The 15,131-nt window shown below is 42.3% G+C and overlaps 1 protein-coding gene across 5 annotated transcripts in view; it reads right to left on the reverse strand.

The window, feature by feature from the left end:
* The window catches only part of LOC125466816 (immunoglobulin superfamily member 21), a 394,787-nt gene that overhangs the window by 200,543 nt on the left and 179,113 nt on the right, over positions 1-15,131 (reverse strand). For 4 of the 5 annotated variants that reach the window (XM_059638048.1, XM_048561885.2, XM_048561887.2 and 1 more), the window contains one exon: positions 3,282-3,403. The exons of the other annotated variant lie outside the window; for it this stretch is intronic. In XM_059638048.1, coding sequence (XP_059494031.1) covers positions 3,282-3,403 — 122 coding nt within the window. The remainder of the gene's footprint in view (positions 1-3,281; positions 3,404-15,131) is intronic. 5 annotated transcript variants of the gene reach the window in all.

Genomic DNA, 15,131 nt, shown 5'->3' on the forward strand with positions numbered 1-15,131 from the left:
TAAGCTTTCTGTATGGGATTCTTCAAGGAAGTGAGACCATAACATGATGGAATTCTTTATTGAGAAGGAAAGTGAAATAGTGTCATTTAAGACTATGGCCCTAAATACAAACAAAGGAATCTACTAAGTTTTGGGAGATGAACTGTCTATGATAGATTGGGTAACTTAATTAAATGAGGTCAAAAGTCACATGACACCAGGTTATAGTCCAAAAGGTTTATTTGAAAACACAAGTTCTCAGAGCGTAGTCCCTTTGTCAGGAGAAATAAATCTGCTGGACTATAACCTGGTGCTGTAAGATTTCTGATTTCATCCACCCCAGTCCAACACTGGCAACTCTGTAGTTTAAATAAATGACACAGTAGTAGATCAGCAATGGTTAACATTTAAGGAGTGAAAACATGCATTGCAATCATTAAGCATTCCTCTCTAGCAGCAGAACACAACAGGAAAAGTGGCTCAACCATGGCTAATTAAAAACAATAAGTATGGTATTAAATCAAAAGCAAATTCATACAAAATTGCTCAGATAAGAAGTAATGTAGAAGACTGAAAGCAGTTTCGAACTCAGCAAAGGAGGATCAACAGGTTCATTAAGTTGGGAAAAATAGAGTATAAGAATAAACTTGCAAGGTAGATAAAAGTGGACTGTATAAGCTTCTATCAAAAACAAAAGACTGGTGAGGTCAAATATAGATCCTTCACAGTATAAAAATGCAAAATTAATAACGGAGAGCAAGAAAATGTAGAAAAATTAAACAACTACTTTAGTTCTGTCTTCATAGGAGAAAACATTAATAACTTTTTGGAAATGCCAGGGAACCAAAGGTCATTTGAGATGGAAGAATTGAAGGAAATTAGTATTAGTAAAATAAAATGCAGAGATTAATGGAAATAAAACCTACTATATTTGCAGAGCCAGATAATTTATATTCCAGAGAAATGAAAGAAGTGGTCAGCAAGAAAATAATGGAGATGTTCATTGTCATGTCTCAAAATTCTGCAGATTCTCTACATTCTGGAGGATGGCAAAAGTAAGCACACTATTTAATATGGAGGGAGGGAGAACAAAACAGGAATTACAGACTGGTTTGCCTAACATCAGTAAGTAGGAAAAAGAAATACAATTTATTGTACAACACAATTCAATACAATGCCCAGGTCTGTTACAAAAGATGTGATAACAGGGATCCAGGAGAACATCAACAGGATTAGAAAAAGTCAATGTGGGTTTATGAAAAAAAAATCATGTTTAACACACCTACTGGTTTCTTTTTGACGATGCAACTAATATGATAAATGAGGGAGAGCCAGCAAACGTGGTGTATTTGGATTTTCAGAAATCTTTTGCTTAAGTCCCACATAAGAGATTGAGTGTGCATGGGATTGAAGATAATATACTGGCATGAACTGAGAATTGGTTAGCAGACAGGAATAAGACAGCAGGAATTAATGTACATTTAGTGGAGTGGAAGGCAGTGACTAATGGGCTACTGCTGGGATTAGTGCTTGTGCCCAATTATTTATAATAAATATCAAAGATTTGGAAGAGGGGATCAATTATAACATTTTTCAATGTACTGTGTGCAGTTTAGGTCTCCTTACCTAAGAAAGAATAAAACTGCAATAGAGAGAGTGCAGCAAAGATTTGCTAGTCTGATTCCTGGGATTCTTGCTTGAAGAAGAACTGATTTGAAGAAGAGCAAGATGGGATCTCATTGAAATGTATAAATTTCTGACAGGGCTGGGCAGACTCAATGTTAAGTGGCAGAGCAGATTCAATGAGGTGAATGGCTGAGAGAGATAATGGGAACTGCAGATGCTGGAGAATCCGAGATAACAAAGTGTGGGGCTGGATGAATACAGCAGGCCAAGCAGCATCTCAGGAGCACAAAAGCTGACGTTTTGGGCTGAGACCCTTCATCAGAAAAGGGGCATGGGAAGAGGATTTGAAATAAATAGGGAGGGGGGGAGGCAGACCAAAGATGGATAGAGGAGAGGATAGGTGGAGAGGAGAGTATAGACAGGGAGGTAGGGAGGGGATTGGTCAGTCTGGGGAGGACGGACAGGTCAAGGGGGCAGGATGAGGTTAGTAGGTAGGAAGTGGAGGTGTGGCTGGAGGTGGGAGGAGCGGATAGGTGAGAGGAAGAACAGGTTAGCAAGATGGGGATGAGCTGGGCTGGTTTTGGGATGCAGTGGGGGGAGGGGAGATTTTGAAGCTTGTGAAATCCACATTGATGCTGTTGGGTGACCACTCTTTCTGGGACTCCCTTGTTCGCTCCACACTCCCCTCCAACCCCAGCACACCCGGCACCTTCCCCTGCAACAGCAGGAAATGCTACACTTGCCCCCACACCTCCTACCTCACCCCATCCCAGGCCCCAAGATGACTTTCTACATCAAGCAGATGTTCACCTGCACATCTGCCAATGTGGTATACTACATCCACTGTACCCGGTGTGGTTTCCACTACATTGGGGAAACCAAGCGGAGGCTTGGGGACCGCTTTGCAGAACACCTACGCTCGGTTCACAATAAACAACTGCACCTCCCAGTTGTGAACCATTTTAACTCCCCCTCCCATTCCTTAGATGACATGTCCATCCTGGGCCTCCTGCAGTGCCACAATGATGCCACACGAAGGTTGCAGGAACAGCAACTCATATTCCGCTTGGGAACCCTGCAGTCCAATGGTATCAATGTGGATTTCACAAGCTTCAAAATCTCCCCTCCCCAACTGCATCCCAAAACCAGCCCAGCTTGTCCCTGCCTCCCTAACCTGTTCTTCCTCTCACCTACCCACTCCTCCCACCTCCAGCCACACCTCCATTTCCTACCTACTAACCTCATGCCGCCCCCTTGACCTGTCCGTCCTCCCCGGGCTGACCTATCCCCTCCCTACCTCTCCACCTATACTTTCCTCTCAACCTATCCTCTCCTCTATCCATCTTTGGTTTGCCTCCTCCTCTCTCCCTATTTATTTCAGAATCCTCTTCCCATCCTCCTTTTCTGTTGAAAGGTCTCGGCCCAAAACATCAGCTTTTGTGGTCCTAAGATGCTGCTTGGCCTGCTGTGTTCATCCAGCTCCACACTTTGTTATTTGGTGAATGGCTTAGTCCTGCTTCCAGTGAAGGGCAGCTGGTCACCAAAAGATCCCATATTAGATGAATCATTTTTATGTAAAAATAACATGCTACTTTCTCATCTCCTCAGCAATGAGCAAAATGCCTGTGTGAATTGGACAGTGTCCAAGTATTGTGAACAAATAAAACTCCACTTACCGTACAGTGGACTGATAGACCAGGTCCTCCCTCTTCTGATATTCATCAATGTGAGTGTAATTTGTAGAGAACAGGGCATCATATGTGAATATTTTCTGTTTGATAGTTCCTCCATCTGTCACCTGGTATCAAGCAACAATACATCAAATTCAACAACGAGTCACTGGAAATTAAAAAGGCCTTTTTATCACCATCGTACAGCACCTAAGGCAGCATGGAATCCCCAGTGAAGCATTGCAGAGTTAAAGGAAAAGTCAGAATATTACATTTGACACAAGTGAGTGTATCAGTTTCCCAAGCGAATCCTGTCTTTGTACTTGGAATGTGAAAGCAGGAATGCATTGCTTCATTCAGGAAGGAGTTATAGCCCAATTCTGTGGGTTGCCTCTTTGCAAAAGTACATTCCATTTATTAATAAGTACTTTACAGTGAGGACTCGGGGGAGAGATAGGGAAGATGGGAGGACAGGTTAGTAATTTCTCATAGTGAGACAGAGACAAATTTAGCATTCGCGAATTCCACTTTGGTGTAATCACAGTGGATCTTAGTCAGGCTGATTCAGAGGACTCATAAAAACCAACTCCGGCAGGGCATTTGTCACCTTCCTCGTATTGCTAACCTCTCTCTCCTTGGCACGCTATAGTATTTCAACAAAGCTCAACATAAATTCAAGAAACAACCTTCAGCTGGGTCTCTTGTAGCCTTCTGGGCTCATTGTTGAGTTCAGCAACTTTTATAATATCTGCATCCATGTTGTTTGTGTTTCTTTCCTAGTTTATTTACTCCCACCTTGTTTTTCTCTTATTTCATTTACTTTGCATTTGATGGCAGCTTTCTTGTTTATTCATATCTCTTCCAGACATGTATTTTTATTTCTCTACTTCATTCCCCTTTTCCCTTTGGCTTTGCATCCCAATCTTTGGTCATTTAATTTTTCCTGCCCATTGCACTTGAATATGCCTTTCATTTGTTCTTCGGCCCATTTCCCCTCCCTTTTCATTTCAAAATATTTATGACCTTTCTAATTATGATGAAAGGTCACAGACTTAGAGTCGTATAGTCATTCAGCACAGAAACAGACTCTTCAGTCCAAATAGTCCATGCCGAACATAATCCCAAACTAAACTAGTCCCACCTGCCTGCTCCTGGCCCATATCCCTCCAAAATGTTCCTATTCATCTATCCATCCAAATGTCTTTTAAACATTGTAATTGTACCCGCGCCCCCCACTTCCTCAGGAAGTTCATTCCACAGGCGAACCACCCTCTGTGTAAAAAGCTTCTCCCTCATGTCTTTTTTAAATCTCTCCCCTCACACCTTAAAAAAATGTGCCCCTAGCCCCATTTTAAGGAAAAGAAAACTATCATTAACTCTATCCATACCTCTCGTTATTTTAGAAACTTCTATCAGGTCGCCTCTCAACCGCCTATGCTCCAATGAAAAAGGTCCCAGCCTTTCTTTACAACTCAAATCTTCCATACCTGGCAACATCCCTGGCAAATCTGTTCTGAACCCCCTCCAGCCTGATAATATCCTTCCTATAACAGGGTGACCAGAACTACACACAGTATTCCAGAAGAGGCCTCACCAATGCCCTGCACAGCCTCACCATAATGTCCCAATTTCTATACTCAAAGGAATAAGGAAGGTTTTGCTAGTCCAACTGTAGGTTTCAGAGCTTTCCACTTTCATTTCTGTAGGACATGAATTAGAGTTGCGACCTACAATTCACAGTTCAATGACATTCATGGATAAAACCACTATAAGTTAAGCTAGCTACATGATACATGACACTTTTCAAATGAGCAGGATGAATGCAGGGCCACTAGCAGGAAGGAGGATAACTCCACTTATTAATGCTCCCTTTCCTTCTATTCACCAGCACCAGGAACCAACTTCAGGGTGCGAATTGGAGGCAGGATTTAAAAAAAAACCCAGGTTGTAAACAACATGAGCAAGGCAGATCAGACCTCCTGTAACTCTCCCATCTCCAAAGCGTTAATTTCCCATTTTTTTACCAGTAGCATCAACATAGAGGCAGACAGGGAATTGTAAAGCTGAGATGATAACTGTTACTTGATAATCCATGTAAGATTGTAAGGAACCCTCTGAGAATGGAGGCAAAGAAGTTGGCAACATGGCAGTTTTAAACAGGTTGTGGGTGCTACTGACTTGGAAGGGGCAAACTTTATATATCTGTGCAGCAAGGATGTCAGTGTTGATGTGATAGGAAGGGATCTTGAAAGTTCTAGCTACCTATTTCTTAATTCAGCGCTGCTCGAATGGACACATGACTGTCACTGGATAACATGCTCCTTTAACTTACTGCACCCTAAGTCTAATTCAGTACTGGCACAATGGAATGGTGCATAAAGTAAGATATTCAAAAATCCTGATTTCCTTGGGTGTCGGCCTTGGCTCAGTGGTAGCTCTTTTGATTTGTGCTGTGTTGGGTTCAAGCCCTACCTCAGTCATGTGTGCATTGTCTTGGCTGAGCCTTTTGCACAGTGCAGAGGGAGTGCAGCGCTGTTTGTGGTGCTATCTTTCCAAGGATTTGTTAAAGCTAGGCCCAGTCTGCTCAGTTGTGTGGATATCCTGTGGCACGAGTTCATGGAATGCCATGAAGATCTCTCAATGATCTGATCATGGTTTATCCCTCAGACAACTTCATCACAGCCTAATGATCACTGGTATCTTATTAGGTGCAGTGGACCCCTTCATTTCTGCATCTTACAACAGTGCACACATTTCTAAAGTACCAATTAGATGTGATGCACTTTGGAAAAAGGCTCAATATAAACGTAACTTCTCTCTTTGAAGAAGCCCATTTTGGATATGTAAAAGCACAGATGGAGCTAGGGTAAAATGAAACAATTAGCTTCTTTCAAGCTGAGTGTGAGTTCCACCCAGCTCGTACATGGTGTCCTCTTTGAGAGTCACTCCCACACAGTACCACACAAATACATTTGTTGTGTAAGTTCCATTTGAATTATATCCCATATCCCTGTACCAAGGTTTACAGGAGGTTGAGGAATAGTCATACCTTGAAGAGCTTCAATTACAATCAGCACAGTTGAAAAAAAGATAAACATTGGTTTGTCCAACTTAATTTTTATGTGAACATCATGTTGAAAATCAGTCCCATAAATTGTTTGCAAATATATGACAACATTTTCCATACATATTCCAAAACAAACTGGAAACAGTACTAAAAATGGATCATAAAGTTTGGAAGAAATGACAGAAATTGTTCTGTTCTCTTCTGTGCTCTAATAGTCATGAAACATTCCTTCGTCATACTGCTGGCAAGTGAAAAGAACAGATAGTCCAGTCCTGAAAGTTCAAATGCATTTAATGTAATCACCATATAATATTACACAAAGCTTTCACTATTGGGGTGAGAACAGACTAGCCCAGACTAAAGGGCTGCTGGAGAGCTGAGCAAGATCCCGTACCTGCACATCACTCTCCAAATGAGGCTCAGAGCTGCCTAAACCTGGCTCCTTGATTGAAATAGGTTAGTTAAACAAAGAGTGTGTTTCCCTCACCTGTGCACAATTCCTTCCCTGGTTTAATTTTGGTTTTAGCTAAAAAACAAACTGTGCTGTTTAGCTTTCTTGGCCTTCACAAAATTCTTGTTGCATGCTTCCAGCGATGTTGGAAGCACTGGTTTAGAAAACCCCTCTCTTAGTTCATTATACAACATCAATAACTTGAAGTCTTTTTCCTCTGAATTGTGGCTCTTACACCCACCTCCATTGAGACTGCTGTTACTGTCTGTTGTGTCCTGTATTTGTTTGCCCAGTACGAGCACACTCCCAATCAGGCGGCAGCCACAGAAGGTGTCCTATGAATTTTCTGTCCTGATTACTCTCCAAGATGCTCCCAGAGAGCAGGCTTTAACTATGCTGATTGTCGCCATGACAGTCACAGCTCTAATATCGCTTGTAAAGATTTATCCTTCAATCTTCCTTAACATATAGCCTGCTCAATAGATCTTCTGTCTCTTTTTGCACTGTTCCACATATTCACATGGGGGTCAGTTAGATGGAAATCTATGCCATACAGAGGGATGCCAAAAGCATGAGTTCAATTCCTGCACTGCCTGAGGTTACCATGAAGGACTCTCCTCAATGTCTCCCCTCGCCTGAGGCATAGGAACCCTCAGGATAAACCACCACAGGCTCTCCCTGTCTAATGAGAGTAGGATTATGGTGATTTTACCTTTCTACATTTAAAATCACTGTTTAAGATGCTGATCAGACCTTATTTGGAAAGTCATGTGTAGCTCCCTTATTTGGGAGACTATTGCCATTAAGGGGGGGAATAGTGGGGTCAAAAGTCAGAAACTCATTCCATAACAATGTGGCTGCATCTTCACCACACAGACTGCTGCAATTAAGAATGTGTCTCGAAACTGCCTTCTCAAATTTTGGAATGAACAATCAATTCTGGCTCAGCCAATATGCTCACAACCATAAGAGAATATTTTTAAAAATGCAACAACAGCTTGTATTCATCCAAAAATGCATTTGTACGGTGACTTTAACGTAGAAAATCCTTGAAGGTGCATTTGGTGGCAAGGGAAAACAGGCTAAAGGAAGAAAGAAGGGCAGCTAGAAAGAATGCAAATGTTGGAAGAAGTGTGCAATGCTTTGCCACAAATCAGGGTGTGAAATGTTTCTAAAGCTGGATTGAGGAGGGTGTTTGAGAAGGGAATCCTAGAAAGTAGGCCAGAGGTGGCAGATCTTCAGTGGTGGTGTGACAAAAATGGTCATTTACAAAGTGTCAAAGGTGGAACATGATACAATTGATTAGAATATAAATATAAAGCTATATAAGACTGTTCCAGAGATAGATTGGGGATTTGAGGATAAAGATTTCAAAATGTTGCTTTGAGAGAAGAAGAGCCAAAATAGGGACCAGAGAGATGGATTAGTAAGGGGCATAATGTGGACATTTACATGTTGAAGAAACTACAGTTTAATGTAATTGCGTCATAAAAACATAGAGCCATACAGCATGGAAACAGACCCTTTGGTTCAACTCGTCTATGCTGACCAGATATCCTAAATTAATCTAGCTCCATTTGCCAGCATTTGGCCCATATCCCTTTAAACCCTTCCTATTCATGTTCCTAACCAGATACCTTGTAAATTTTGCAATTGTCCCAGCCTCAACCAATTCCTCTGGCTGTTCATTCCATACATGCACCACCCTCTGCATGAAAAAGTTGCCCCTTAGGTTCCTTTTAAGTCTTTTCCCCTCACCTCACACTGACACCCTCTAGCTTTGGACTCCTTTAACCTGGGGAAAAGGCCTTGGCTGCTCAGCCCATTCATGCCCCTCAGGATTTGATAAACCCCAGTAAGTGTCACCCCTCAACTTCCGACATACCAGGGAAAATAGCCCCAGCCAATTCAGCCTCTTCTATAGCTCAAACCCTCTAATACGCAAAACATCCCAGCAATTTTTTTCTGAACCCTTTCAAGTTTCACAATTGTTCTTGTTGGAACCAGGGAACCAGCATGGAAACAATTTGAAGTTGTGAGATGAAAAATGGATGGGTAAAGATTTAAGGATGGGCTGCAATGAAGTTAGGAATGAGATGGGTGATGGTGAGATGCTGGTAGCAGGAAGTCAGGGATAGGATGTAGCTTTAAAGCTTACCTTGAAGGAGAATAGAAAGCTGAAGTACACAGACAGTCTTATTCAGTGTCAACATATGGTAGGTCTAGGAGGATTGTTATGGATACAGGGTGTTTTGGAAATCAATGACAATTGAATCAACTTTGCTGGTGGTGAGGTTAAAAATGTATCAGAGGTAATGGGAACTGCAGATGCTGGAGAATCCAAGATAACAAAGTGTGGAGCTGGATAAACTAGGCAGGCCAAGCAGCATCTTAAGCTTTTGTGCTCCAAAGATGCTGCTTGGCCTGCTGTGTTCATCCAGCTCCACACTTTGTTATCTTTGCTGGGGGTGATATGGCCTCATTTCCCCTGGCTATGGTGATAAAAGAGGTGGAAATCGTCTAACCCAACAATGTGAATCAGGCAGGGAATGATGGTTGAGGAGATTTGATAGAGGCTCATAAAATCATGACGGCCCTGGACAGAGCAGATAAGGAAAAAGAGTTCCCATTTTTGGGTTAAGAGCTAGAAGGCGCAGAGTGAAAGCAATTGGCAAATGAAGAAATGGGAAAAAAAACCTCTTTACACAGAGAGTGATTAAGATCTAGAAAGAAATGCCTAAGCATGTAGTGAAGATAGGTTTCAAGTAAGAATGAGATTATTATTTCTTAAGGAAGAATGTACAGGGTTATGTGGAAAAGTTAGGGGAAATGGCTGCAGATGAATTGCTCCTTCAGAGGGCCAGCACAGATAAAATGGACCAACCGGCCAATTCTGAGCTATAAACATAGAAAATACGCGAAGGCCACTCAACCCTTCAAGCTTGCTCTGCCATTCAATATGATCATGGTTGAACATCCAACTCAGTAATCTGTTCCAGCTTTGTCCCTGTACCTTTGATCCCTTTAGCCTTAAGAATGACATTTAACAAAATAAAAACCAAAAGAATTGTGGATGCTGTAAATCAGGAACAAAAGCCAGAAGTTGCTGGAAAAGCTCAGCAGGACTGGCAGCATCTATGAAGAAAAATCACTCCGGTGTTCTGAGGAATGGTCACTGAACCTGAAGCATCAACGTTGATATTTCCTCTCAGATGCTGCAGACCTACTGAGCTTTTCCAGCAACTTCTGGCTTTACTCCTGAACTATTTTTAACTCCTTCTTAAAAATATTTTAGCCTCAACTACTTTCTCAGTGGGAGAATTATATAGGCTCACCACTCTCTGGGGGAAGAAATTAATCTGCATCTCAGTCCAAAATGTATCCTTGGGCTGTGACCTCTGGTTCTACACTCCCTGGTCATTGGGGACTTCCTTCATGCGTTTGCATTGTGAGGTCCTGTGAAAGGTTTGTAGGTTTCTACAAGATTCCCCCCATCCCCTAATCCTCTCTTCATATGTTAATCCTGCCATCCCAAAAACTAACCCAGCAAACCTTCGATGCACTCTCTCCATAGCCAAAGTATCCTTTCTCAGATGAGGGAAATAAAACCGAACACACTATTCTACATGTGGTTTCACCAAGGCCCTGTATAATTGCAGCTAGTCATCTCTTCTGTACTCGAAAACTTTCTCTCTGACAGTTAACATACCATTGCCTTCTTCACTATCTACAGCACCTGCATGCTTACTTTTATGAACAAGGGCATCCAGGTCTTACTGCACCTCCTACTTTCCCAATCTATCACAATTCAGCTAATAATCTGCCTTACTGTTTTTGTCACCAAAGTGGACATCGTCACATTTATCCACATGACACTTCACCTGCCATGCATTTGCCCACCCATTCAACTTGTCCAAATTACACTGAAGCATCTCTACGTCCTTCTCACAACTCACCCTCCCTCCAGCTTCGTGTCCACAAATGTTGACACGTTACATTTAGTCGCCTCATCAAAATCATTAATACACATTGTAAACAGGTGGGGTTGAAGCACTGATCTCTGGAGGACCTACTGGGCACTGCCTGCCACTCAGAAAAAGACCCATTTATTCCTACTCTTTGTTTCTTGACTGGCAATCAGTTCTCTATCCGTGTCATCACACTGCACCCAGTCCAATCCTCTTTAATTTTAAATGCCAGTGTGTTATGTGGGACCTTATCAAAAGTCTAACCGTGCGATAATTCTGCAATTTTGTAAGTCAGCTGCTTTTTGGAGACACATTTCCTCTCACAGTCACTAATGGTTTGGAATTAAAATTCTTGGCATTATATTTTCAAAGTCAATTGAAAATGAAAACTGACGGGGTTGAGAAAAGTAGCTACCAATTCATTGTGGGCCTGTTTTGCATCGATAGTGCAGAAAATTTCACTTCAGCCCACTCGTTGGCAGGTGCTTGGCTTGTTTTAGTTTCAAAAGAAGAGATTTCTGAGGTAACCTATTTGATGTTCAAGAACAGGAAAGCATTTGAGAAGGTTCATTTAGATCGATTGTTAAAAGTGGCGATGGTTTCAAGTATCTGGGGACACAAGTGTCAAATAATAAGATTACGTATGTGGTGGAAAGTGGAAGAGACATTTCACTGGAAATGTAATGGAGTTGTGCACTCAGTTATGAAGGAAGGACATTGAAGATGACAATACAAATAGGTTTAGGAAGCAATTAGACATTTTTATTTCTGGAAGAAGGATTAAAGGATCTGATTAAAGAAGGATTAATCTATTAAAAAGGGACTGCATTGTTCAGCCAAATGCCCCTAAAATGCTAGGGATTTAATTGCTCTGTAAGATATGCACTGGCTGAAATGTTAATGTTAGATTCCTGTGTGTGTTAGTTTAATTCCCTCAGAGTCCATTGGGGAATGCTATGAAAGACATGCAGGAGCCCCTTCCATTTATCAGAACTAAACAGGGATTTCTGCTCCAAGACTACTAATAAGGAGGCGTGTTGGTATCCTCAGGATATAGGCATGGCCCAATTCATTTCTTTCCTGTCATCTTCCAGTCCTCCATTATGACAACTATTTGGGGAAACTGCAGAATGTATCTGGTTGTAGCAGTCTTATTCTCTAGATATGTTTCAAAACCTATTTCTATTGAACAGACTCTTGTTTGGTGGAGAGTTACTGAGCCACCAAGGTTAATGCGAGATAACAACAACACAAATCATACAATCTTCCATTTCTAAGGGCATTTGATTGCAAAGAGGGAACTGTATTCTTTGCAGGTCAGAGCAGGGTCAGTAACTGCGAAATGCACATAATAATTGGTTCAACTTCCGGTGTATAGCACTAAATGTCAGATGGTGCTTTTAAGACCGAGGATCTCAAGCAGTTCTGAGAGATTTCATTAAATGATTGTCAATTAACTGACAATGAGCCTTTCTTTCATGAAATCAAGGAACTTAGTGACAAGCTGTTAAGTGTATTTCTACAGGCCTCTCTCTGTGTCAAGATAGGCAATGGAGTCCTGAAGCCAGGGTGAATGGAAGATGCCCACTGCACCTCGTTTCTGAATTAATGGTTAATGTGCAATTGCTTCCTCAGCTTTACTAGGAATCTTTATCTGTGAATGGCCAATGGTACCAATCCAGATTTAGGATTACACAGAGATTTCTGTTACTAAGGCATTGGACATTATTATGCTGCTCCTCAATACTCCTCTGCTTCCATTTTCTGCCTTAGTAGGAGGTTTGACAGGCGACCTTCATTCTGAAAGGATTCCCCATTCATGGGTTTGTCTTTTCATGAGGTGTCCAGGATTAATTTGGGTTTACAGTGACACTATTTGGTGATTGATGCTAACTTGAAAATTTCAAGTAAAAATAGGGACCCCATATGTTAAGACCATAGACGTAGGAGCAGAATTAGACCATTCAGCCCATTAAGTTTGCTCCATCATTCAATGAGGGCATGGCTAATCTGTTAATCCTCAATTCCACTTTCCTAACTTTTCCCTACAACTGTCAGCTGGGATAGATACATAGGGCTACAATTTATCAACAGATGCTAAGTGTGTGCCAAGGCTTTGTGATTGACTATTCCTGGCATTAGCCTGAACCAACCGCGCTCTTTTACAACCACTGGGTTCTTCACTACTCATTTGGATGGAATGGCTCTAGGAGCTGACAAATATTTATAATTCAGAAGCTCTTCTGACGTGTAATGCATTAAAAACATCAAAGATTAAATGACTCACAACTGTGACAAGGTTTATTGTTGGAATTCGTTCATGCCATGATGCAGAAAGTTCATTTCGGGTGGGGTTTTTCAGGATGCAGTAAATAGCCTTCATCTTCTCCAACTAACCTGAGAACTCAGCTTTCCACTGACAGAATCAGGGATGTTGAAGAGCATTTCCGTTGCACAGAGCGTTCTGTCGAGAAATGTGGGTGGAATGTGAGACATTATGATGATAGAAAATGGTGAGAGAGAAGAGAAGCTAAGTTGAGCAGCAATGGTTAAGTTGGTGTCAAACTCCTGGGTTTTAAAGAGGAAGTAAAGGTGGAGAAAGAGCTATCACCAGAGCAAGTCACTTGTTTCATCCTTCAGCAGCATTTTAACTGCGTTCAATATCCTTTCCCAAAAGGAGTCCAAATGAGTAGTGAAGGACGCAGTGGTAGTAAAAGTTGATGGTTGGTTCAAACTAAAATAGTCAATCACAACACCTTGAAGCACACTGAGCATCTGATAATAAACTGTAACCCTGTGTATCTCTCCCAGCCAAGGGTTATGGGGAAAAGCTAGGAAAGTGGAATCGAGGATTATCAGATTTGCCATGACCTCAGTGAATGATGGAACAGATTCAATGGGCTGAATGGTCTAATTCTGCTCCTATGCCTCATTGTACGGGGTCCGTATTTTTATTTGAAATTTTCAGGTTGGCTTCAATCATTGAGTGGTGTCAACTGTGGACCCAGACTGATTCTGGACACCTCACAGAAAGACAAAACCATGAATGTGGGACTCCTCACAAAAGCAAATCTCCCAAACGTGCTGGCAGTCATCACGCAGAAGCAGCTTTGTTCGCTTGGCCATCTTTGCAGGATAGTTGTTGGATGTACTTTCTGTTTGTGAGTTAGTGCAGGCTAAAAGGCCATAGGGAGGCCAGAGTTCTGTTTGCCAGTATGACATGAAGGTCCTAAACATCACAGTGGCTCCATGGTTAACCCTGCTGCTTCACAGTGCCAGGGACCTGGGTTCAATTCCACCCTTGGGGGACTGTCTGTGTGGAGTTTGCACATTCTCCCCATGTCTGTGTGGGTTTCCTCCCATAGTCCAAGGATTTGCAGAATCGGTGGTTTGGCATGTGAAAGGATCAGGAATGGCGGTGTGTCAGAGTGGGATGTCCTTGAGTGGGTTGGTACATACTTGATGGGCTGAATGACCTGCTTCCATTCTGTCGGGATTCTATGATACCACCTTAAATATTGAGGTGGCACAGTGGCTCAGTGGTTAGCACTGTCGCCTCACAGTGCCCGGAACCTGGGTTCAATTCCATCCTCAGGCGACTATCTGTATGGATTTTACATGTTCTCCCCCTGTCTGCATGGGTTTCCTACCATAGTCCAAAGGTGTGCAGGTTAGGTGGATTGGCTAAGCGAAATTGTTTGTAGTGTTCAGGGATGTGTAGGTCAGGAGGGTTATGGGGTGATGGGTCTGGGTGGGCCGCTTTGAAGGTTGGTGTGGACTTGATGGGCTGAAGGGCTTGTTCCCCCATTGTAGGGATTCTATGATCAGTTTTCACACCTGGGAGAAAATAGGCCATGACAGAGGGAAATGGCATCGTCATACAGTGTGCACTGCCATTATAGCCATAATCATAGCAACGGGCACCTACAAGGAAAACAACAAGCCATGTCAACACCTGGCAACCATCTTGTAGGCAGCAACTGTGACAGAACCTCCTTTTGTGGTCACTTCGTCCATCAGCAAATGTGCACTGCAGGAAGACATTCCGGCCCTCAACAGGTTTGATTTGCTGCTTATCCATCATGCCACACAGGTGGAAGAATGCTGACAGTCCTAGAAACTAATCCAGTGAAGCATCTTAACAGTATGTAATCTTATAGTGGCTCGGGTAGTGTTGTAGAATGGAGGAACCTATGGGTGCAGGCACATCATTCTTTGAAGTTTGAGTCAGATATTGACAGGGTAGTTAAAAAGACTGGAAACAAAGAAAAACTGTAGATCCTGGAATCCAAGGTAGACAAACAGGAGGCTGGAAGAACACAGCAGGCCAGGCAGCATCTGAAGGGAAGGAGCAGTCAACATTTTGGGTA

This window comes from Stegostoma tigrinum, chromosome 28, assembly GCF_030684315.1.
Source record: "Stegostoma tigrinum isolate sSteTig4 chromosome 28, sSteTig4.hap1, whole genome shotgun sequence".
NCBI lineage: Eukaryota > Metazoa > Chordata > Chondrichthyes > Orectolobiformes > Stegostomatidae > Stegostoma > Stegostoma tigrinum.